General features: G+C 40.5%; 1 protein-coding gene across 2 annotated transcripts; it reads right to left on the reverse strand.

Moving 5' to 3' along the window:
* Positions 1-727: 727 nt before the first annotated feature.
* On the reverse strand, positions 728-21,822 carry dtx2 (deltex 2, E3 ubiquitin ligase). 2 transcript variants are annotated; one of them, XM_028032584.1, is made up of 9 exons: positions 21,263-21,822; positions 17,291-17,864; positions 15,152-15,210; positions 9,240-9,470; positions 6,233-6,300; positions 4,854-5,021; positions 3,874-4,035; positions 3,260-3,349; positions 728-1,915 (listed from the first exon to the last, which is right to left on the reverse strand). In XM_028032584.1, the coding sequence occupies exons 1-9, from the start codon at positions 21,576-21,578 to the stop codon at positions 1,670-1,672; spliced, it is 1,914 nt and encodes a 637-aa protein (XP_027888385.1). In that variant the 5' UTR covers positions 21,579-21,822; the 3' UTR covers positions 728-1,669. The 2 variants fall into 2 exon arrangements, with proteins under 2 accessions (XP_027888385.1, XP_027888386.1); XM_028032585.1 differs by lacking the exon at positions 9,240-9,470 and having other exon boundaries at positions 21,263-21,821.
* Positions 21,823-22,032: the final 210 nt, after the last annotated feature.

Genomic DNA, 22,032 nt, shown 5'->3' on the forward strand with positions numbered 1-22,032 from the left:
ACTTGTGCCCTGAAGTAGCATGCTAATTGTGCTAACTCCTGTTAGCACAATTTTGACACAACAGTCTTTTCCAGCGTCCAATCAAATCATTTTTTTAAACAAAAAGGAATCCTCAGTGGGCCAAGAGAAGTGACTACCGTCCATCGCGGCTTCTAGATGTCACTTGTGCATCATATTTACGGGTGTACCAGAAACGTGCAAATAAAAAGGTTCCGGCTCGAACCTTTGCACGTAAAAAAAAAAACGTAATTAATTACCATTAATTAATCAATAACATGTTAAAGTCAGGGCAGTAGAAATATTATTACTATCAAGAAACAGGTAACAGCAGAACATCTGTTAACCCTCCCCCCCCCATGTTCTGTTTTTGAAAGAAAAAAAAAAACAAACTTATGGCAGGTGAACCAGTTGTGCCTGATGTTGCTAATCTATTTAAAGGTTTGGCGCAAATTAGCAACATCAAGCACAACTGGGCAGCATAAATATAAATGAATAAAAATACGTCCCCAGATTTCCAAAGTGTGTTGAATCATTTCAGGTGTAACTGTGTATGCAGATGATGCCACACTCTTTTCAACAATCTGTCCCGTCAACTCAACACAACAGAATGACATGATTGGAAACAGTTCAGATTTGTAAAAAAAAGTCACACATAGTCATGGTTTTATTTTTGCATTGTTTCTTTATTGCAGATCCATTTTTTTCCCTTTTTTTTTTTTTTTTTTTAAAGTTGTACACACGTCGAGGCTGAGCTGATCAGCTGTGACTGCAGCACTGTGAGCAGGATAATGTGAATACAGGAGGTCACACCTCGTGGGAACATGGACACGTTCGCTGCAGCTTTGCTAGTCTTGTCTTAATCAAGACAAAGTTGAAGACTGATTGTCACACTGTCAAATCTTCTTAACTAGAGATTTTTTTTTATTTAAAATTTTTTTTGTCTCAGAGGTGAGAAAATAACTGAGGTCAAGGGGCTTGTTGTTCTCTCTCTCGCACGGCAACTGCAACATTAAATGACGAGAAACAGCTGCAGAGTGGCCCCCAGTTTGAAGGCTTAAATAGAAGATGGCTAAACAATAACGCTAACAAAAAATAAGACAACTTTTATGGCATTTTGTTTTTTTTTCATATTTTTAATGCATTTATATTTTTATTTACAACTGAAGTATTGCCTCTTCTCATCAAATGTGTTTGTTGAACTGACGTTGCTACTTGTAGTTTAGTGTTCCGGCTGCACATGTTCCCAGCTTTTACCAACAGGAAATAAAACAACTGAATAAAGTAACTGTCGCCGTGTCAGCTGAATGCACTGTAAGAGCTAAAGTGCTTCATGAGATTCTCATTCCCAGAGTGAGCTCTGCTTCCCGCTGCAGCTGAAAGACCAGGATAATGACGTGGCTGGGATGTGGGGGGGGGGTAAAAATCACGAGTTGTCCAGTGTTTTGGAAGTTTGAAGGAGCAGGCGAACACGGAGATGAGGCCTGCGTTTTTTTTTTTGTTTGTTTTTTTTCCCCTCTCATCGTTTCTGTTTTGTAACGTGCAGAAATGCAGCAGCATATGAACCAGGCAGCTTCTCTGCAGAGATTATGGTTGTGTTTATTTCTTTTTCCCCTCAGCTGAGAGCTGAGCTGGAGGTTTGCAGTGGAGTGGAAATGTGCGAAGCTGCGACCTAACTGCTGCTGCCACTGCCCGGAGGTTTGAGGCAGTCCTCTGTCACGCCCTGCGAGGCCAGCTCTGACAGAACGTTGTCCAGGTAGTTTGGGTCGGGGTAGCCGTGGCCCGACAGGTTGGACATCATCTCGGTTTTGTGGTGGATGCCGTTCCACACCACCGTGTCGTGCTCACCGGTGGTGCTGGACGTTCCCACGGTGAAGATCAGGCGCCGCATCCACGCCACCTTCAGCAGCTCCAGGACCTGACCGTGAGCAGAGAGACCGCTGAGCCGATTAAAGGAGACATATTGTACTTCCTTGAACAGGTTAGCATACATGCAAACATTTTCATTGCATTTTTGGCTCCAAATCATTCTTAGATGATGAGATTTTAGTCTGCTATTTAGGGCCTCCCTCACTTTAAATACAGATAAGCTGCTGCTGGCCACGCCCCCAAACTCAAATTTCTAACACGTGAAAATGGCTGCAAACCGATGCATAGTTGTACAACCATACAGCTTTGAAAAGCAGAAGTGGAACCTCCTGCACAACCAACAAGAATGCAGCACGTGGTTTCTGGATGGGAAGTCAACACTCTTTTCCAGCAGCCATTGTACAGCGCATACAGCTGTAGGACCAGCTGACCAAATGTGCTGTTGCTCAGCTTGGGTTGCTAGGTAACGGCACGGTGCCCGTCAACTGTGACTTAACAATCAGAAGGTTTTTGAAACGGCTCATTTTCCAAACACCAAAAGCAGCATTCATTTGTTACCATTAAAAACGGTTTGGTGTTTTAAGCACTTGGGCTGTTTTCAGCAGCAGCAAAAACCCAAATGGAAGAACAAAACTGCAAAATGTACGTTTTGGATGACGGTCCTCTTTACGGGGGTCTGGGCGATATGGCTTAAAAATAACCCTCTGATGTGTAAGTGGGTCTTTTTTTGACCCAGTGATGTCCTTTGTTTTTTTTTTGCAACATCTTTCTAATTAAAAGTTGTTTTTTTTTTTTTAAAGGTTTTATTGGTTCTAGTGGCCTTTATTTGATAGTTAATTGACAGGAAAGTGGGTAATGAGAGAAGGGGGAAGACATGCGGCAAAGGTCGCCAGGCCGGGAATCAAACCTGCGACAGCCGCAATGAGGACTAAGGCCTCTTTATGTGGGTTGTGCTTAACCCCTGCGCCACCACAGCACATCCCTAATTAAAAGTTTTAATCGTTTCATATTCCAAAAAACACGTTACTGACATCATGCAATCCAAATTTAAGAAGTAGCATATAGTCTGCTCAGATATGACCTACAGGTCTGGACTCAAAAAAATGACTTCCTGAATCACAGACGATCCACAGCAGCCATGTTGTTACCAGCAGACTGACTGCAGACAGGCTGGGAAGGTCAGAAGGTCCTGACCTGTTTAATGATGCTACTGACCATTTGGACAGAGAGAACTGAATGTTCAGAGACCGACGAATGTAGAAGTGGATGTTATGACTGTGTATTAAACCTGCAGGTGGCCGTGCCTGCAGGGAGCGGCGGCGGCAGCCCGTATCGTTTATGATGGGCTCAGATTGAATCGCAGCGTGAAGCAGACATCTCCTCCATGTTTTACCTTCCTGCCCTTGTCGTTGTCGGGGAGGAAACAGAAGCGAGGAAACCCCCTGCAGGTGAACGGCTGTCCTGGGTTGGGATGCTCCGGGCCCTGGAGGATGAGGAGGAGAGACGAAGAACTGAGAACTCTTATATAGCTCGAGGCTCAAGCGATTAATCAAATTAATCATGATTGATTGTTGAGATAATCTTCGGGAAAGGCTTCTTATAATGTCACATATGTAAAAATTGCTAGGTCAGCTAGTTTAGCACCCCCAACGTTTCTGATACTGGATGTTCCACTTTAGTTCTGGTTTCATTCGTCTTTGTTTGTATTTGCTGCAAATTCTGGAAGTGACATCAGTCAAATTTGCCACTTGAGGAGAACATGTTTACAGATGACGGTTATTTTTCACCTCAAATGTAAAACGTACATTTCTTGTACAATTCTGATTCAATTACAACTCTGACTTCGTTGCTCTTTCAGTAAATAGCCTTCCTTTTCTTTTTTTTTTTTGAGTCAGTAAACTCCAGTTAACGATTCATCGATTACTAAAACAGTTGACGATTATTCCTATAGTCGATTAATCCCGATGAATCGTTCGGCGCCTGTAAAGTGCGGTGGGGCTGGCGTACCTGTAACCCAGGCGGGATGCTGTAGATGATCTGAATGGTGCCGCAGTCGGGGTGACCAGGCAGCGACTGAGCAACGCTGTAGATCTCCATCTTGCCTTTGGGCTGCGTGCCGGTCTTCTCTCCATAGATGGTCTTGCAGGACGGACACTGAAGGCTGCCATCCTGCGGGGAGGAGGCGGAGCCGTTTAGACTGAGCTCAGAGTTCAAACCAACAACCAGATCAGGGCTTCGTCCACTTTCACAGTAAAATTCAAGCATTTTCAAAGACAATTTAATCACTTATGTATTATTTATTACAGTTACTAATTATTTTTTCTGTGATAGTATTCTACAGCAGAGACAAGGTCGACTAAAATAAAACAATTTGACGTTTTGAAACGTCTCACTGACTAATTGAACAAAATTCAATAACTTCAATTTTGATAACTTTATAATATGATGAAAGCTACTAGGAATAATACATATTAATAAGACAGAAACAATCCAAACCAATCCTGTCGAGGTAAATGAGCGTCCTGCTCAAATGAAGTGCTTGAAAACACAAAAAGTCATAAAAATGGTTTTGAAAAACGTTTTCTGGCATTTAGCAAATAGAGATCATTTTGGTAATTCTAACCAACATAAAACAAGACGTTTAATCTGATTTGATTTCAAACACTGAGAAGAAAAAATGTCTTTTTATTAGGCGTATAAAAATAACTGGTCTCAACTGTAAACCTTTTCCACATTTAAGCTTTTATTCAAATATTATTTTGCACTTTACTACCAAACTGTGCCATGTGAATATCAAGCACCTTCAAGGATTATATACAGAAATTACACACTTTCCAAACCTTGAAAAACACCTACATGGAATTCAAGAATTTTCAATGATTTCAAGCGCCTGTATGAATGCTGCAGCCATGTTTGCTTTCTATATGTATTCCTGTGGCACTCTTGAGTTTTGCAGGTGTAGTTCGGGACTCTGGTCTGCTGTGTACCTTTGTTCCGTTGTTGTACATGGCCAGCATGCAGAGCATGTGCAGGGTGTGACCACACTTGATGAATTTCCCCACGGCCTCCGGCGCGATGCTCTGGCCTCCCTCCTCAGACGGCGGCGTCTCGTAGCTGGACGGATTGGACAGCTGCTCCATGCAGATGATGCAGTCCTGAACAGGACAGAGAGCTACGCAGTGAGAAAACCGACTCCAGTAAATATTCACTTCCTGTTGGGACCGCAGTCCTGGAGAAAGGTCTTAGCATTCACAAGCCCAGGTAAATCTGTGAAACTGCTTTGTCTACTAAACACTTTGTCGTCGTGGTTTAGCGCTGGCAACCGTTGCCTCAAAAGAAACGTTTATGCAGCAGGTGAATTCGACACATATTGAACGCAGCTTCAATACGACTCTCACTAATTATATACTTCTGGCGTTCAGCTGGAGTCCATTCAGCAAATCAGATTTGTTGCAGGTATGCAGAGTACGATCTAGGACTGAAACGATTGATCTGATAAATTGTGATTAATCAATTATTAAAGTAATGGTCAGCTAATTTAGTAATACAGACTCAGAAAAAGGCCAATTGATGAAAAAAGATGTTATGAACAGTAATTAAGCCAAAAATGTACGAAAGGTACCGGTACATGTGTTTGGTATTTAAGATACAACATTTTTTAAAAGTCTGTAAATATGTTTTACCCAAAACTCCTCAAGTGGCAGTTTTAGCTTCTCCCAAATTCTTTTAAAGAAAACTGACAAGAAGCAACTTTTGCTAGCTAATAATTAATTGGTTAATCCAAAAATAATCACCGGATCAGTTCCACACTGATGTGGTGAAAACTGGAAGAGCTTTTCATATGTTTGAAGCAGAATTTTAGTTCCAGACACATCGTTTGCCACAAATGATCAGGTGTTCACTAAAGAAATGCTGTTAAGGCATTTAAGGCAATAAAATGCTTTTGTTTAAAAACACCTGAATTGTTAATTTGCATCTATAATGTAAATAAAAAGTCTACAGATTTTTTATGATTAATGGCAAAAATAACAGCTGGCTAGTTAAAAAAACAAGACCTGAACAAGAAGACGAGAACGGCTCCCATTCAGTCAGAATTTTATACAAGTTATGAAGGAGAATCAACTGGAAATATTGAGTCGTTGCATAAATGTAATTATTTACCAACACATTCCATCTAGAAGGAATTCATTTTAAAGTACGCCTCAGGAACAGGTTGTAAACTAATTGAAACTGCTGTCGGTACGTGAATTAATGACACAAACGCAGGGCAATGACTTCCCGTTTACTCGGCCGTGTCTGTCAAATGCTCCTCTGATTGTTTCTAATCAGGACACTGATGAGTCGGGGAAACGTGGGAAACCTTTACCTCCTCTGGAGCGTCAGCCACGACCTCCATGTAGCGCTGGATCACGTCTTCGGACCTCTGGCCTGGCGCTGGCGGCGGGACAAAACAGGAGAACAAACATCTGATTATTTTCCTCAAGAAGACGACGGGATAAAGTCACGTTTACATGCAAACTGGCAAGGAGAGACGATGTGACGAGAGGGCGAGCGTGGTGATGGAGACAGACATTAATGATGGTTAATATAAAACATTTCAGACCCAACGTTCAGTTAAACCCCTCGAATTGAGTCGACTCCATCTTCTCTTCCCTACTGTCGGTTAGGAGGATGTACTGAAGTTTGTTAGTTGCAAACTATTGCAGCAATATTATGCCAGATATAGGGCCAGACCAACAAATGCTTTTAATTACGAGTATTATTAGTATTGTTACCATAATAAAGTCAGAAAATCACTAGAAAAAAAGTTGTTTTAAAGAGAGCAAAGCAGCTTTTTTTTCAAAATGGACTCAGTGGTCTGCAAAGTCCTGCTGATCGTTTGGTGCTCATGTGTTAAAGGATTAAGTAAAAAAAGGATTTCTTCACACGATTCTCAACATTGCTCATTTTAATTCAGTTTTTGTGTCGCCGTTATTACATCTTCCTTCCCCTAAAACGACTTTCTTCTGGTAAAATGACAACAGTTCTGACTGTAGCACAACGTTTCTCAAATATTAGAACTTTATTCTCAGAATGTGCCATTATTTTCATATTACCACTTTATTCTGGTAACATGATCGTCATGTGGCTTTTTTCTTGTATAACGACCATCATGTTTCACGTTTTTCTTGAATTCACTTTTCTTCGTAACGAGTATTATCATACAATTTCAATTTTTGTTGATGATTTTATTCTTGTAGCATAATTCTTACAACTTTCTCGTATCATTTTTTTAAATTACTCTATTACGACTTTATTCTCAACTGCTCACATTATTACGGCTTTTTCAGAATTACTACAATTCTTTTGTATTACGACCTTTTTTGGTAACACGAGTCTATTTTTGTATTAAACCTTTTTGTCGTACGACTTTATTTCACGTATTTCAGCTTTTTTCTTGTATTGTTACGATTTTATTCTTGTAATGTGACATTGCCATAGGACTTTTTTCTCCTACTATTAAGCTAAATTATTAAGCTTTTAATTATTATTATTAAGCTAAATTCTTGTACAACTTTTTGATTTTTTTTTTTTCTTAATCTGGCCCTGATACTTCTTGGTAGATGATGGATCATCTGTCAGGTTTTCCAAATTTCTACATGCTGAACCATCACACCAGATGGTTGCCTTATCCAGCTGCTGCTGCTTCGGGTGGAAGACGCCTGAACTCATGCAGGGCTGGAAACGTCACGATTGAACAGAAACGATAAAAAGAAGCTTGAAATAGTGACATGGATGGACCACAACCATCACTGTCACTGCGTTCGCTTGTTATCCTTAGACAAATATCAGGAAAGTATACTGTATATTACCAACCCAGCAAAATTATTCCAACCCATTTTTCTATTATATTATAGATTATACTGCATATTTTGCCTTGCTCTTGAACAGAGTTTAAATCAGTTTGCACACGTTTGTCAGCTTTGGTGAAGCACAATTAACCAATCACTTTATCTCTAGGTTAATGGAGGTTGGGGGGGGGGGGGGGTTGTAATCTGTACATATTGAAATCAGTTTAACTCTGTAATACTCAGAAAAGTATGTACTGGATTGTCAGAGATTAAGAACAGAAACTTTAAAAAAAAAATTTTTAAATCAATAAAAACAGGGAAAAAAAAAATATAAATTTCAAAGCTTCCATGTTTGGTGCATAAAAACCACAAAGAATCCCAAAGTAAAGGACCAAAAGTGAAGGTTGTCTTCTATGTTTCTATCAACATAAAAGCTCCTTGTTTACTAGACACAAATTAATAAACAACATTTGATAAGTTGTATTTTCATCCAGGCTATTTACATTTTTCCAGACCAAAATTCCAACTTTTTCAAAACCACCAGGGAGCCTCGGAGCGAGGGTGAATCCAGCGGAGCATCGCTGCAGGCACAAAGATGATTTCATGTCTTTTTTTTTTTTTTTGGCAGCTTGTCGACACGTTCTGTTCCTTCACCATCTCCTGTTGTCGCGTCGCCTCCAACCCCACCTGCAGCCCTGGTTGAGAGCTCGGATCTCTTCCTACAGGCGCAGAGTTCCTCTGCTTCCTCATTTCAAAGCAAACTTTTTAAGTTCAGGGATGAATAAAAAAAAAAAAGAAAAGAAAAAACAAAGAAATCTGGTTTGAAAAACCAGATGTGAAACAAAAGAACTTTCCTTCCTACAGCCTCCAGCTTCTTGACACAAAAACTATTCTTTCATATTTAGCTAAACAAATAAAATGAGTCACACCAAGAGATTAATTTAGTGTGCAGGATCTCTGTACTGCAAGCACCAGCCTCTGCAGCTCGTCCTTCCTTTAAACTTTAACTCTGACCTCTGGAGGGAGACGAGCTTGCATCACTACCTCCTGACATTTCTGAGGTTTTTCACAGCAGATCTGCTGTTTTAAGAGTTGCTGCATCAACATAACAGTGTTACAGTAACAGCATCCTGACCAGCTCAGCCTTACTGTCAGCAGATCTTAAGAGCTTCTTTTCTCCCTTTGTTGTTTATTTTATTTAATTCTGAATTATTTTATTCAATCATGTCTGGAGGATTAATCACTTTTACTGTCCACTTCTCTTTTGTTTCAAAATTTTCGATCTCAAAACATTTTTCCTATTTTTACTGGACAACTACGGTGTAGAGGTCACTGAGATATCCACAGGTGGAAGCAAATGTTTTAAAGCAGCGACACTGATGTGAACGTCACGATGAGATGACAAGCCAAACAGAGCGGGATTAGTGCGAGACACGTGAAAACAAAAATCAGCGCTAGGTGGAGGATGAAATGCTCCTCAAGCTGGTGGAGGATGACGATGGAGATGAAGAGGTGGATTTTGGCTCGTAGCGAGGTAGCTACCTCTCCTGTGCTGCCTCTTTGCTCTCCTAACTGAACTGCTGCTGCTGCTGCTGTGGGGCCTGCTGGCTGTGGGGAGGAGAGGAGGAGGAGGAGGAGGAGGAGGAAGAGCAAAAGGAGCAGGTTGTTGCTGCTGATGCTGCTGCTGCTGCTGCAGGGGCTGCTGCTGAGGGAGGGGAGCGGAGGTGAAGTGCACGCCGAGTCCCACCGCTGACATCAAAATGGAGGCCATGCCTGGAGCGAGGGTGAGGTGGGGGTGGGGTGGGAATGGGTCGGGATGAGTCGGGAGCGAGTGAGGGGTGCAGGAGCAGAAAGGAACAAATCAAAAGAATGAGTAATGCAGCAGCGGCGCCGGCGTCCACTGCGACTCTCACCCACGCACAAAAAGTCACAAAGTCTGAACAGGAGTCGCAGGTTTCAGGGGCCGAACGGGAGAGGACAACGAGACGGCGCTCTGGACGAAAACTTGACATTGTCCCCGGAGGAGAGCGAAGAAATGTAATGTGGTTTGTTGATGCAAGCCAACAAGTGAGGAGTCCGGAAGGTGATAAATGCACCTTAAAATGCATTCAAACTGATGCCAGATCGTAAAATTGCGACTCCAGAATCTAAATAGGAACTATCAAATTTAATGTTCGTTCTAAAAAAAATAATAATAAAAAAAAATACTGAATGAGGCTGCGGGATAGGGTGATAAAGAGAAACTGCATCTGAGCCTGAACTGTAACTTAAACTAAAGGGGATTTTGTTGCATTTACAACAGGTCACGATTCTGTAACGGGTTTGGTTGGAAAGTCGACATATTCTACGGTCAGCTCAGGTGGAAGCAGCAGAAACAGGCAGGATGCAAAGGTCAATATGGCCTCACCTGCTGAACACGAAGCACCTGAGCCACAAACGGTGTGACGACAGATTATAACCACACCATATTTGTCCACGTGAATTAACAAGAAGCACTATGGAAAAAGATTAGGGTCACTGAAAAATAAATAAATAATAGAAATTTTTTAAAGTCAGTTCTTTTTTGTTTGTTTTTTTTGCGCTGGCCGTAATGCTTCCCTGTAAAACACGATCTAGTGGCTATCAGCATGTGCTTTCATCTGGTCTAGTATATTATTATTATTATGAACCTGAGGATGTGAGCGCTTTGAGCTCTAAAACCTGTAGCCACGTTTCAGACTCAAGCTGTCACCTCTGTCCCTCTGTATCTATTTTTGATTCTGTATTATACGTTTTAAAATGCTGATGACCAGTCGAGCTGCACAACCACAGGAAAACATAACTGCAGTAGTTTTTCTGAACATTTTTAGAATCTGTTCGAAAAAACCCAAAAAAACCAAATAGGATTCTTAGTTTTCCAAGAAGTCAAAAAAAAAAAAAAAAAACAGTTCCTGAAAATACATTAAAATAAAATTCTGTCCAAATTCATAATCACAAAAGAAAATACTTGTATTGTTGCATTTGAAGCAACAATATATGAAGTCCCACAAATTAAAATCTTTTTGGCCGACTTTCACGGGCGGGTGTTTATCCCATGCCTGATGAAAATGTTGAGTGGAGGGAGTATTTTGATAATGGAAACGAAAAAAATATATACTGGTAGTTGAAAATGTAGACAAATTACATAATTTGGCAATAATATTGCATAGGTTTCCAATATGGTGCAGGCCAGCAGACTTATTTTTGCCACATTTTAAAAACTGGTTCCTCCTGCATACAGCAGTAAACATCTCAAAAGGTCACTGATGAATCTTTCTGCACGTTAACTGAACTCCTGCTTAAATTGTAACAGAAGACGTCCGTTGTGCTGTCTGCAAAAAAATAAAAAGACTAACTTCAAATGTTTTACTTAAAAGTAAACTAATTTCTTCAGATATGTTAATATCTAATGAGGTTTTTTATTGTGGTTTTTAATGGCCCAGAGGTTGCAACCAAACAGTCCTGATGTGGTTTGTTTTTACTGCCGTTTCCATCCCACATGTACTTAAACTCCAATTTAACGACTCGCTGTCAGGAGTTTTAACTGTACCCTTAGTCGGTGCAGATGCAAGTTTTCCTGTCTGCTAAGTAGCTCCTGTTGTTGAGATATAATGACAACGATCCAGGAATGAATCGAATCAGAAAACGGCATGTTTACAAAATGAAATGTGACATCAAGCAAGCAATTTTCTAAACTGTATGCTTGTGTTGAAGTTATTCTTGGTTTGTCAGAAATTTAGATAAAGATGTTTTCTATGTATTTGCTGAATCTTTCTGAGGGATTCAATTCTCAGGATTTCATTGCCTCTCGTTAACTTCAAACAAATAAAGAGCTGATGTTTTCCTGCATGTGTTCAATTAGACCAAAAATTCCGAAAAGTATTTTGTCATTTTTTCTTGTTGATGAAGAAAGCAAAAAGAAAAAGTCAATGAAAATCCAATCTGGTATGACAAAAATCGGAGCTATTGTCTGTATGCCATATTGCCCGGCCCTGACTAACAGGAAATGTGAAACAGCCACATATAACACATTGATGTAGTGAAATACTAAAAAAAATAAATGAATTTTAAAAAACTGTCAGGGGGAGCTATTAAACAAAACTTACAATTTGGACGTTTTGCTTCTTTACATTTTCTTCTCTGCCACTTCAATAAACACACTAAGCACTTAAAAACCAGCTGGGTGGTTTTTTTTGGGCAATGAGTTTTTTTGTTGATGTTTTTTGGTGTCTGGAAAAACCTCCAGAATGTAACGTCACAAATCAACAGGCGCCGTCCCTCACAGCAAAACCTAGCATTACCTAGCAACCCGTCAGTCTCAACCAAGCTGAGATTCAGCATGTTTTGTCAGAGGGTTTACTACTTTATGCACAGTGTGTTGTTGACTTACAATCCAGAAACCACTTGCTGCATTATATTTGGGTGTGCAGGAGGCTCTACTAATGCTTTTCAAAGATGCAGAGTTGTATAATTGTGCATCCGTTTGCAGCCATTTTCACATGCAAGTGGCCAGCTGCTGCTTATTTGGATGTAAAGTGACAAGACGCCCTAAAACAGCTCGGCTTGAAATTAGGCAGAACAGGACAGACTAAAATCCCATTATCTGAGAATGATTTTGTGCAAAGCGTGAAAAGAACACGTTTGTACCTATTTTAAAACGTCCAAAGGAGCATAACATGTCACCTTTAAGAACTAAGAAAATTCAGGTCCCCCCGACCAACGCATAACCTACTGTGGTTCAAGCTAGCGGACGCCGGCAGTTTCAGAAATTTTTCAGGGTTACTGCATCTGTGCATATCTGCATCAGCTGAACACTTTCAACCTTTAGCTCCACATAATGACACAAAAATAAATCTCCAAAACTAATAGAATTTCTGCAGCCGCAGATGTTGAAACATGCCTGTGATTCTTTAATATTTACGTTTCGGAGCCACCGGTATTTGTTCTGCGTGCGCTGAATGCCGTCTGGTTATTATTGCTGTTCATTTCAGTCTGATGAGCAGTAAAACTGCATTAGGAGAAGATGCTGCGGGGAGGGGGGGGCGGGGTGACCTTCCATTTGAAATCATTTACTCAAAGTCTCAGTTGGGTGCTCCCGCCTAATGAGGTTCTGGTCCAGCAGCCTCTGATTGGACTGATCCAGTCAGCTCGGCACCTGGCTTTTAAATTAAAAAGGTGCGCAGCAGGAGAAAACAAAGTGACAGAAAATACTTTATCTAACATTTAATGACAGCCCTATCTACCGTTACCATGTTTAATTATGCAGAACTGGTTTTTTTCTCTGCTGAATGCATCAGTTCATTTCAATTAAATCCCTCAATTTTTACTCAAACATCGCTGATTAAAAAAGTTTCAAAGTGAGGTTTGAAGCTCGGCCTCAGAGCCACCTAGCAGGACTAAATGTAAGGTTTTGGCCAAACCATTTCTTATTTAAACACGGTGACTTGATAGGATTTTGAATTGTGCTGACGTCGGGGAGCCGAGCAGCATGAATATGCATTAAATTATGAATATTTTCTGCTCAAGCTGAGCCTCAGTAAGTCTGTAGATGCTCTGTTCTAATTAAAAATTGAAGTATCTTATATACTTTATGAAAATTGAGTGCTTGGACCAAAAAGCAGCAGGGAGAATATCACAAAATACAACTTTGAGCAAAGTTGTAAAGTTTGTCCAGCAGAGCAGATTTCAATGCCAGACTGGCTCTGAACATGCATAAAACAACAAGGCCCAACATGGAGACGCTTCAGTTCAACAGCAACAATCTCTCCCTGTTTTATCTAAAGCAGAACTGAAATCAAATCTCAAAATATTGATATTGCATGAATATCACTTAGTGAAACATTTCCCCAAAAACATTTTAGGGAATCATTTCTCCGGCCCAAAACTTCACTTGTTTCGAATGTCTTTGTTGATAAATGCTGAAATGGGGGAACTTCTGGTTTACCGTCCCTTGTTGATGATGTCATTGCTCTAAAACGACTCTACTGTCCGGTTATTTATTAGTGGAAATGGAAGAAGACTTGTTGTATATGAAGAGATGCTGGAAGACCTTATGGGAGTAAGTGATGTACAGCCATGACAGGATGAGTAGTAGCACAGAATACCGAATTTTCTGGACTATAAAGCGCATTTAAAAGTCTTTAATTTTTATCAAAAAACAACTTAGAATCTGGAGCGTCTTATATATTGTTCTGGAGTAAAACTATCCCCCTCTAGTGAATTAATTAACAGCGCTCTGTCAAAATGTTTTAGTTACATTACGGCTACCGTAGTCAGGAGCGTCGTGGAGTTTTGTTTCGCTTAATGTGCCTTATGTGTGAAAATGTGAAATTTGTGAATTTAGTGCATTAATAAAGATTTCTATTCTGGTAATTATGTGCAGCACATATTTGCTTGAGATAAGCCTTTTCTCGTTCTGTCTTGTTGTACAGTGCTAAACCAACAATTTGTTCATGTTGAAATGTTTTTAAGTTTGGGTTTTTTTTGGCCTGGACGGATTGTGTTCGGCTTCTGACTTCAGTTCCTGAATGATACAAATTTGGTCGCCCTGCACAGGTGTTTGATGGCAGATTTATATTTTTGATTAGGACAAAACTATTACAAAGTAATACATTCTGACAACAGAAAAGAAATGATTTGTCTTCAAACAACCAGGCTTTGTGCTTTTTCTTATAAGAACCAGTGACTTTTACTCTAAAACAAATTGTGCTGCACCGAAATCTGCTTTTAATTAATTTAATAAACCTGGCTAAATATAGAAAGCATTTTCAAAGAGAGTGACAAAAATCTTGATATTATTGTTCAAAATCAACTCAATTGTGTTTTTTTTTGTTTTTTCAAATGATTTGCAAAGTTACTTTTAATGATGAAAACTTTAGAACCCTTTTAAAGTTTTGGATTTAGAACAATTTACAAATCCTTTTCCTGCAATAAATCTGGCTGGTTTATTTGTTTAAATAAAGTATTACATACTTAGTTTATAAGTATAGGCAAAATAACCTTTTTTTGGGTAAGGCAGATCGAAACATGACGTTCATGGTTGGCAGAGATTATAAAAGTAAAACCTTTTAATGTGGTTAAAAAGAAATAACATATGCTAACCCTTCAGCGGTCAAGGACCTCTGGTTTTTCAATTTGAAAAAAATAAAATTTTAAATAAATGAGCTTGATTAGGAGGACGGAATATGTTGTATAGATTTTCACCCATGAGGAAATGTTTCCATGCACTCTTTCTCTTAGCATTTTTCATCTTTAAATTCTCAAACGCTGGACTCTGCGCTTCCTGTTCCTTTCCAGATTTTGGTCCCAAACAGGCAGAGACAAATGCAGTGTGGCGGCACCGAACTCGGCAACGACCTGCGGCCTGAAACCTGCATCCAGCCGGAAAATGTGGTGTGGAGGAAACTGTGAGGATGGATGATTAGTGACCCGGTTACCTGCCAGGGCAGAGCTCACGCTGGTGGAGCCGTTCAGCTGCACAGAGATGGAAGGAACACTGCAGGCCGGGAAACACACACAGAGACACGCAATCAGTAAAAACACACACCAGGAAACTCAGAGGAAGTGCAAAACAAAGGCTGGCAACTATTTTAGCTTTCAACACACGTCACAGACTCGATATCGGCAGAAAATGCTGCTGTGACCTGAAAACAGAAACCTTGTGATGGCTCCTGCATCCTTACTGCTGGGCCTGATGACTCCAGGTTTGGCTGAATGACTCGACAGTCGATATGTTGATGGACAAGCAGGAAACAAACCTGATTACAACCTCATTCAGATTTAAAGGTGAAAAAGGAGCAGAATGGAGCTTCGGTGCAACGTTAACATTTAAGAGTATTCAAGTTTTTTTTTTGAGGTTCTCACGGATCTATGGAGGACTGATCCTGCCAAAATTGGCAATAAATGCAGAAATAAATAAGTGGCTTGATAAAGTAATTAATGTGTTCAAATATTGCATCCCTAAAAAACAACAGAAAAACTTTCCCAACTTATTCGATAACACATTGAAACAAGTTGATATTTATCATTTTAACTGCATTAATTTAACAATCGAAATTATTTAATTTTCCACCTTATTGCTAATCTTTTTTTTAATTCCTTTTTATTTCTTTATTTTTTCTCATTTTGAATATAAAAAACACAGATTACAAAAAATGACAGCATAGCAAAAATGTAACATTAAATTGAAACATTACATTAAAAATGTAACAAGAAAAAAATCTAAAAGAACAATTTAATAATATTGATCATGTCCAATTAATAAAGAAATTAATTCATGCAGCTGGCTAAATTTTTTGGATTTCATATTTTGCACAATAATTACTTTGTCAAGCCATTTACTTATTTATACAATTATTGCCAATTTTGTAACTGAGCGCCTGCCACACCGATAGGATTTGGAAATGTGAAAACCATGTATCGTTTTCATTCCATTTGAAATTTATGCACTAACTACATAAAATACGACATCTGCAGCTGCAATGTGGCAAAATGTCAAAAACGGTTTAAGGGGTTTGAAGATTTCTTTTACAAATCACCATGTAAGTCAACTGTGCACATCTGTTTATACGGGAACAGCTGCAGAAATTAACTGGTGGAGTAGCTCCACAGTTTTTTACTGCACAATTATTAATAACCTGTGGTTGAGAAGGGACTAAATTAAACTCTGTGTTGAAGAAAATTAGACCCCAAATGAAGTGCCAGTGAACTGCGTATTCATTACAGTCATTAGTTTAGCAGTTTGTCTTTTGGAAGCCGCTTTCTTCAACTTTAGGAACAAAAGGAACTGAGCCAGAGCAAACATCGCTAAAGCATTCCTGTCTGACGGGACGGGACGGGTCAGCGAAGAGACAGACGGAAAGAAAATAGGTTGGGATTAGGGGACGTCAACGCCGTTCCTTACAGCTCAATATGTCAAACTCAAGGGTCGGGGACCAAATCTGGCTTGATGCAGCTTCTTATGTGGCTCTCCAGATCCCAGAGAGAAGCATGAATAGAACATCCACAACAACAGTTAGCTAGATATTATTTTATCAATCAAATCGGAGCAGTTTTTATCTGTTTGCTGCCTTTTTTAGCCCCTCCAGTTTTGTTTTTGCAATTCTGCGAACTCGCAAATTCACGCAAAAATCAACAAATGCGTGCACTTTTTTACGTTATTGCATAACTGTGAGTTTACAGCAAATTTTATCACTACGCTGCTGCCTCAGTCGTAGTTTACGTCAAATTACAGTTTGTGATTGATACGGCGCCCAACAAAAAGTTACACTTACTGCCATATAAGCGTAAAGTTTCTAGCAAATATTTCTAAATTAGCTCCACAAATTCAATGGTTTTGATTACAAAAAAACCCCCAAAACAACAAAAAACAATCATGAAATCCTGGAAGGAATGATGAGGGTGAGAAGATGGTTAATATTATTTCATTTTGAGGAGCACTTTGTAACGACAGAGTGTTATAGCCATGATAAGAAGAAATAAAGTAAAAATTACAAGAATAAAGTCGCAAATTGATGAGAGTGCAAGTGCACCCTGCTGCAAGTGATTCACCCCCATAGCAAACGGCAGACACCAACCTTAACCCGTTAGCACTGGGAGAGCCGCTCAGATGAGGCACAGACATCTGACCAGCAGAGGGCGGCGGCCAGGGGCTGCCCCAAGACATCCCCCCCACAGAGAGGGGTCTCCTGGGGTAGGGCGAGTAGACGGAAGCGGGGTGAGCAGCAGTGACCCTCCCCGTCCCCTGGAGGATGGGCCGATTCAGGCTACTGGAGGAGAAGGAATGTCGCGAGCGGCTGGGCATTGGTCCTGTGCTGCTGTGGCTCAGACACTGCTGGCAGGAACAGGTGGGGGGTGGGGGCCCGGAGGAGGCCAGTGGGTAGGGCAGGTTGCACTGCCGCCGCACCTGACGCCTGAAGCCCGTCGATTTATTGACCTGGGCCAGAGACGTCAGGTCCACGATGTAGTTGTATCCGTGGGGGCCGAGGTCGGCCGTGCCCTGGCGCGCCTGGTAGCTGTGCTCCAAAAGGATGGAAGTCCGGGTCTCGTACGGAGTCCAGCTGCCTTCATCGTTGGCCCATTCCCAGTAGACGCCGCTGCCGAGGCCGGAGGACTGGGCGAACAGGGACCGGCGCACGGAGCGCGTCTTTCCTGAAATTACACAGGAAGGATTTCAGCAAAACAGCGACACAGAACACCAAAAACATTCAGCATCGAAAACTCCTATTTATACTAAATATCTACTTAATTGATTTTTTAAATTTTTCCTTCCATGTGAAGAGTTTTTAAATCTATTTTTTGCATTAATTCCTCTATTATTTCATGCTTTAGTGTTCGTTTTTTACTACTGCTTGAATAAACCTCATTAATATGTTGTCAATGTGTTGCCATCTTAGCAATAATGCTGTTAGGCCCCTGGCCTCTTGAGGCTGTGCAGGCTCCTTGTTTTTTTTCTGTTATGCAGGATCAGCTGTGCGGGCACAGCTTTCTGATTAGCTGCCTAGAGGCTGCAGGAGAGCAGCCACCCCATTGGATCAGCAGAGCCAATCAGACGTTGATGAGGCCCACCTGCACCATATAAAAGACATCTGACTTCATTCCTCCAGTGGGGCAGCTAGCAGGAAGAGGTTGTGTAAAGCTGAACCCCACCTTCTGTTTGGTAACTGTTTTTGGACAGTTTGAACAATTTTGTTCTTGCTTATTTTGCTAAGTGGTTTGAATCTGCTTTAGATAAATCTCAAACAAGCTAGAGGCTTGTGTTTGGGAGGTTCTGGTGCTCCCTTTTGTCCTTTGTTTTGGGTTGTTTTGAGTTACTTCAGACTGACGTGTTTGAACATCTTATTTGATTTGCACTCAGTGATTTCTGAATTTGTTGGTCCTTTACTTTTGTTTAATTGGGTTAAGTTGTATTGTATTTTGGTTCTATGAAAACCATCTTTTTGTAATAAATCACTTTTTCATTCCACTTTTTCTCTGGACACGTTTTTATGTTACCGCCCCAGAACCCTGACCTTAGGGGGCGTAACAAAGGCTGAAATGATTAATTGGATTAATCGTGATTAGTCAATTATTGGAATAATCACAATTATTAGGATTAATATCCATCCATCCATCGTCTGTTCACCCTTGTCCCTAATGGGGTCGGGAGGGTTGCTGGTGCCTATCTCCAGCTACGTTCCAGGCGGGAGGCGGGGTACGCCCTGGACAGGTCGCCAGTCTGTCGCAGGGCAACACAAAGACATACAGGACAAACAACCATGCACACACACACTCACACCTAGGGAGAATTTAGATAGACCAATTAACCTAACAGTCATGTTTTTGGACTGTGGGAGGAAGCCGGAGTACCCGGAGAGAACCCACGCATGCACAGGAAGAACATGCAAACTCCATGCAGAAAGACCCTGGCCGGGAATCGAACCCAGGACCTTCTTGCTGCAAGGCAACAGTGCTACCAACTGCGCCACTGTGCAGCCCTAGGATTAATAGATTATTGTATTAATGATCAACTAATTTAATAACTGAATAATCATTAACTTGAGCATACAGACTCTAGAACATCAAATTTGCTGAGAGAACATCATCCTCAAAGCACCAAAAGTGTGTGTATGTATATATATATATAAAATTTTGGTTGATTTAATTAGACCTGTCTCACATTTTGAAATAAAAAAATCTATTAAGCATCTTTTGACCTCCACTTATCAATTAATAGTCAATAGGTCAATATGCCTGCTATTGATAGATTAAGCAGAAATGGCTGAGCTTTTCACATGTTGATGTTAAAATATTATTTGGCTGCAGCATCCTTTGCTACAACTGATCAAGCATTAACTAAATATTATGTAAAGATCATTTTGTGATTTAAAAAGGAAATTATTGATTTATTTTCATTTTCATACATATTTATAATATTGTATAAAATAAGCTCAAGTAGTTAAATAACAAATCTGCAGAATATGCCAAATTTTTTTATGTGAAGGCTGGCCAGAATAGTAGATTACTAAAGTAATTTTTAATTTTATTACCAAAAAATCTTAGCATAAAGTCACTGGGAGCGTCCCAAAGAGCCTTCACCTCTGACTCAGATATAAACTCCACACATGTTCATGGTCTGTTTGAATCATGTGGGATACAAAAGCTTTCAGAAAGCCTGAGAACTCATTTTTAATCACACCTAAGAAACCTCAGGTAGAGGAAGTTTTAAAACAAAACCTAATTCAAAACTTCAGCACCAGCTGGAGATGCAGTTCATTTACTTTGCTGCTCCTTTTCAGATCTCAGTCTGGCTGTTGGAAGAAGTGCCCGACAGAAAACACTCTTCTGTGTGACAGTCTGCTCCCTCTGGTCTGTAACGTCCTTCATTTTATGGAGCATTTCAATTTGAATAAACATTTACGTATGCTAAGAGTTACACTTTACATTTGAATTACAAAGCTAGGTAAATATCTCTTTTGTTTAATGTGGCTTTTCTTGGTTCATCGTCACTTCTCAGCTGGATCACTACCGAGTATTTTAAAAATTCTCATTTATTTATTTATTTTTTCATACATGCTCTTGCAACATTAAAATTAAATCCCAAACTTTTACTGCTGCATTTTAAAAATTGAATATGAATTATGTTCCTATGTGTTATATTATATTTGAACCTTTTCTGCAGCACTGTTAATCTTTTCACCAAATATTTCTGCTTATGAAAGCTTTTAGTGTTCATTTAGTCACATCTGTAACAGCGACATGCACATTAACAAAAACTCAACATTGCGACTGTTTGCAGTCATTAGCTCAATTATTAAATGATCATATAAAACAGTGAGCCTATAAAACATTGATGCCAGCAGATAGAAGGTTGATTCTGTTCTGGGGAAAACATTTTAACATCTGGAGATATTGGAGATATTATTACTTTCAAGAAAGCAAATGTATGCTACAAAAAGGCCTTTTTCCTCCATTTTTATTCATGTTTGTCAACATTTCTTTGCATCTCCTCAGACCTTAGGACACCACTTCAACTGTGCATGTTCTACAGTACAACACTATGCTAAAACATAAACTGGGATTATGATAGCTCAATGTAACCCTAGAAATCCAGCCATCTGTTGCTATAGCGATACCTTCGGCATCTGAGGAACGTGCAGAGCTCATATTGTTTAATATCTTGTTACGCTCCTATAAAATTAAGCTATCTAAGCACAACACTGAACATGTACAGTATGTGACCGTTATGAAACAACGTGTCTTCAGTCAGTTGCTTCTTCAAAATTGCTGTAATACAGACTGCTACAGGAGATCCTTCCTGCCCACAACAATCAGGATGTACAAAAACTCTTCGAAAAAATTTGGATGATATGATTTAAAACATTTAAATTCCCTTTGGGATGAAAAAAATATATATATTTAACTGAATTAAGCTGAGACTGTGATTTTTTAAGGAAGCTCGTTTGAAGAAGCTACAACCATCCAGGCCTGTTAGATATGTGAGAGAGACGCCGTTACAAATACAACACATTAACGGCCTACAAAGGTCCAAACGCGTTGAATTTGTTCACCTGTGTCCTGCCGGAACTGCTTCAGGCTCGGTATGTCTATGAGGTAGGGCGACAGGCTGGGGTCCGACTGTCCGAGGCAGATGCTTGTAACGCCGGCTCCACCGCCTCCCCGGTGGCCGCGCGGTGACAGACACCGCTCGATGTAGGCGCTAACTTGGCCGCTGTAAGGCCGCCAGTAGCCCAGGTCGTCCTGCCACTCCCAGACCGCTATCATGGGCTGAGACTGCCCCACGGAGCCAGAGGCCGTCGTGGCCGACACCGAAGGCCCGTTTCTGGAGCCGTTCACCCTGGCACAGGAGCCAGACACAATCGCCATGTTCGCTAACACAACGACTGGTTAGCCGACTGTGGCTACGACGAAAACAATGTCCGCAGCGAGGCTAGCTGGGCTCGTTAAAAGACTCCATTAGGAATGTGTTAGCACGCCTGCGAGGAAGTTACAAGGTGGGGATCAAACTGGAAACGGCCTGAATAAACATTCAAGACCATGTTGACGAAGCCGAAGCATTCAGATCGCTTTACACGACCTTCCTCTTGAGCGGCTGCCTTCACGGACTGCCGGAAATAGTAGTGATCCGTTCCATTCGTGCTTCAAAGTAGGAAATTTATGTTTCCGAGTCAGAATTATGACATTCGCTCTTAATCCAAGCAACAGAAGCAGAAAGCAGTTTATTTTCGAATAGAATAGGATAACAAAAGCAATAACCTTTTCTTGCCTCAGTGGGAAAATTCAGCGGCAAACACGGAAGTCCAAGCATGCAGATTTAGAC

The sequence above is a fragment of the Xiphophorus couchianus genome, chromosome 11, assembly GCF_001444195.1.
Source record: "Xiphophorus couchianus chromosome 11, X_couchianus-1.0, whole genome shotgun sequence".
NCBI classification, from domain to species: Eukaryota; Metazoa; Chordata; class Actinopteri; order Cyprinodontiformes; family Poeciliidae; genus Xiphophorus; species Xiphophorus couchianus.

Bases quoted from the DNA above. Each gene is read 5' to 3' on its own strand.
- dtx2 (XM_028032584.1), bottom strand. From the start codon at position 21,578: ATGGCGATTGTGTCTGGCTCCTGTGCCAGGGTGAACGGCTCCAGAAAC. The intron at 6,301-9,239 runs GTAGCTACCTCG...TCCCGCCGCCAG, and splicing joins AAAGAGGCAGCACAGGAGAG to CGCCAGGCCAGAGGTCCGAA. The intron at 1,916-3,259 runs GTAAAACATGGA...GCTCACGGTCAG, and splicing joins ACAACGACAAGGGCAGGAAG to GTCCTGGAGCTGCTGAAGGT.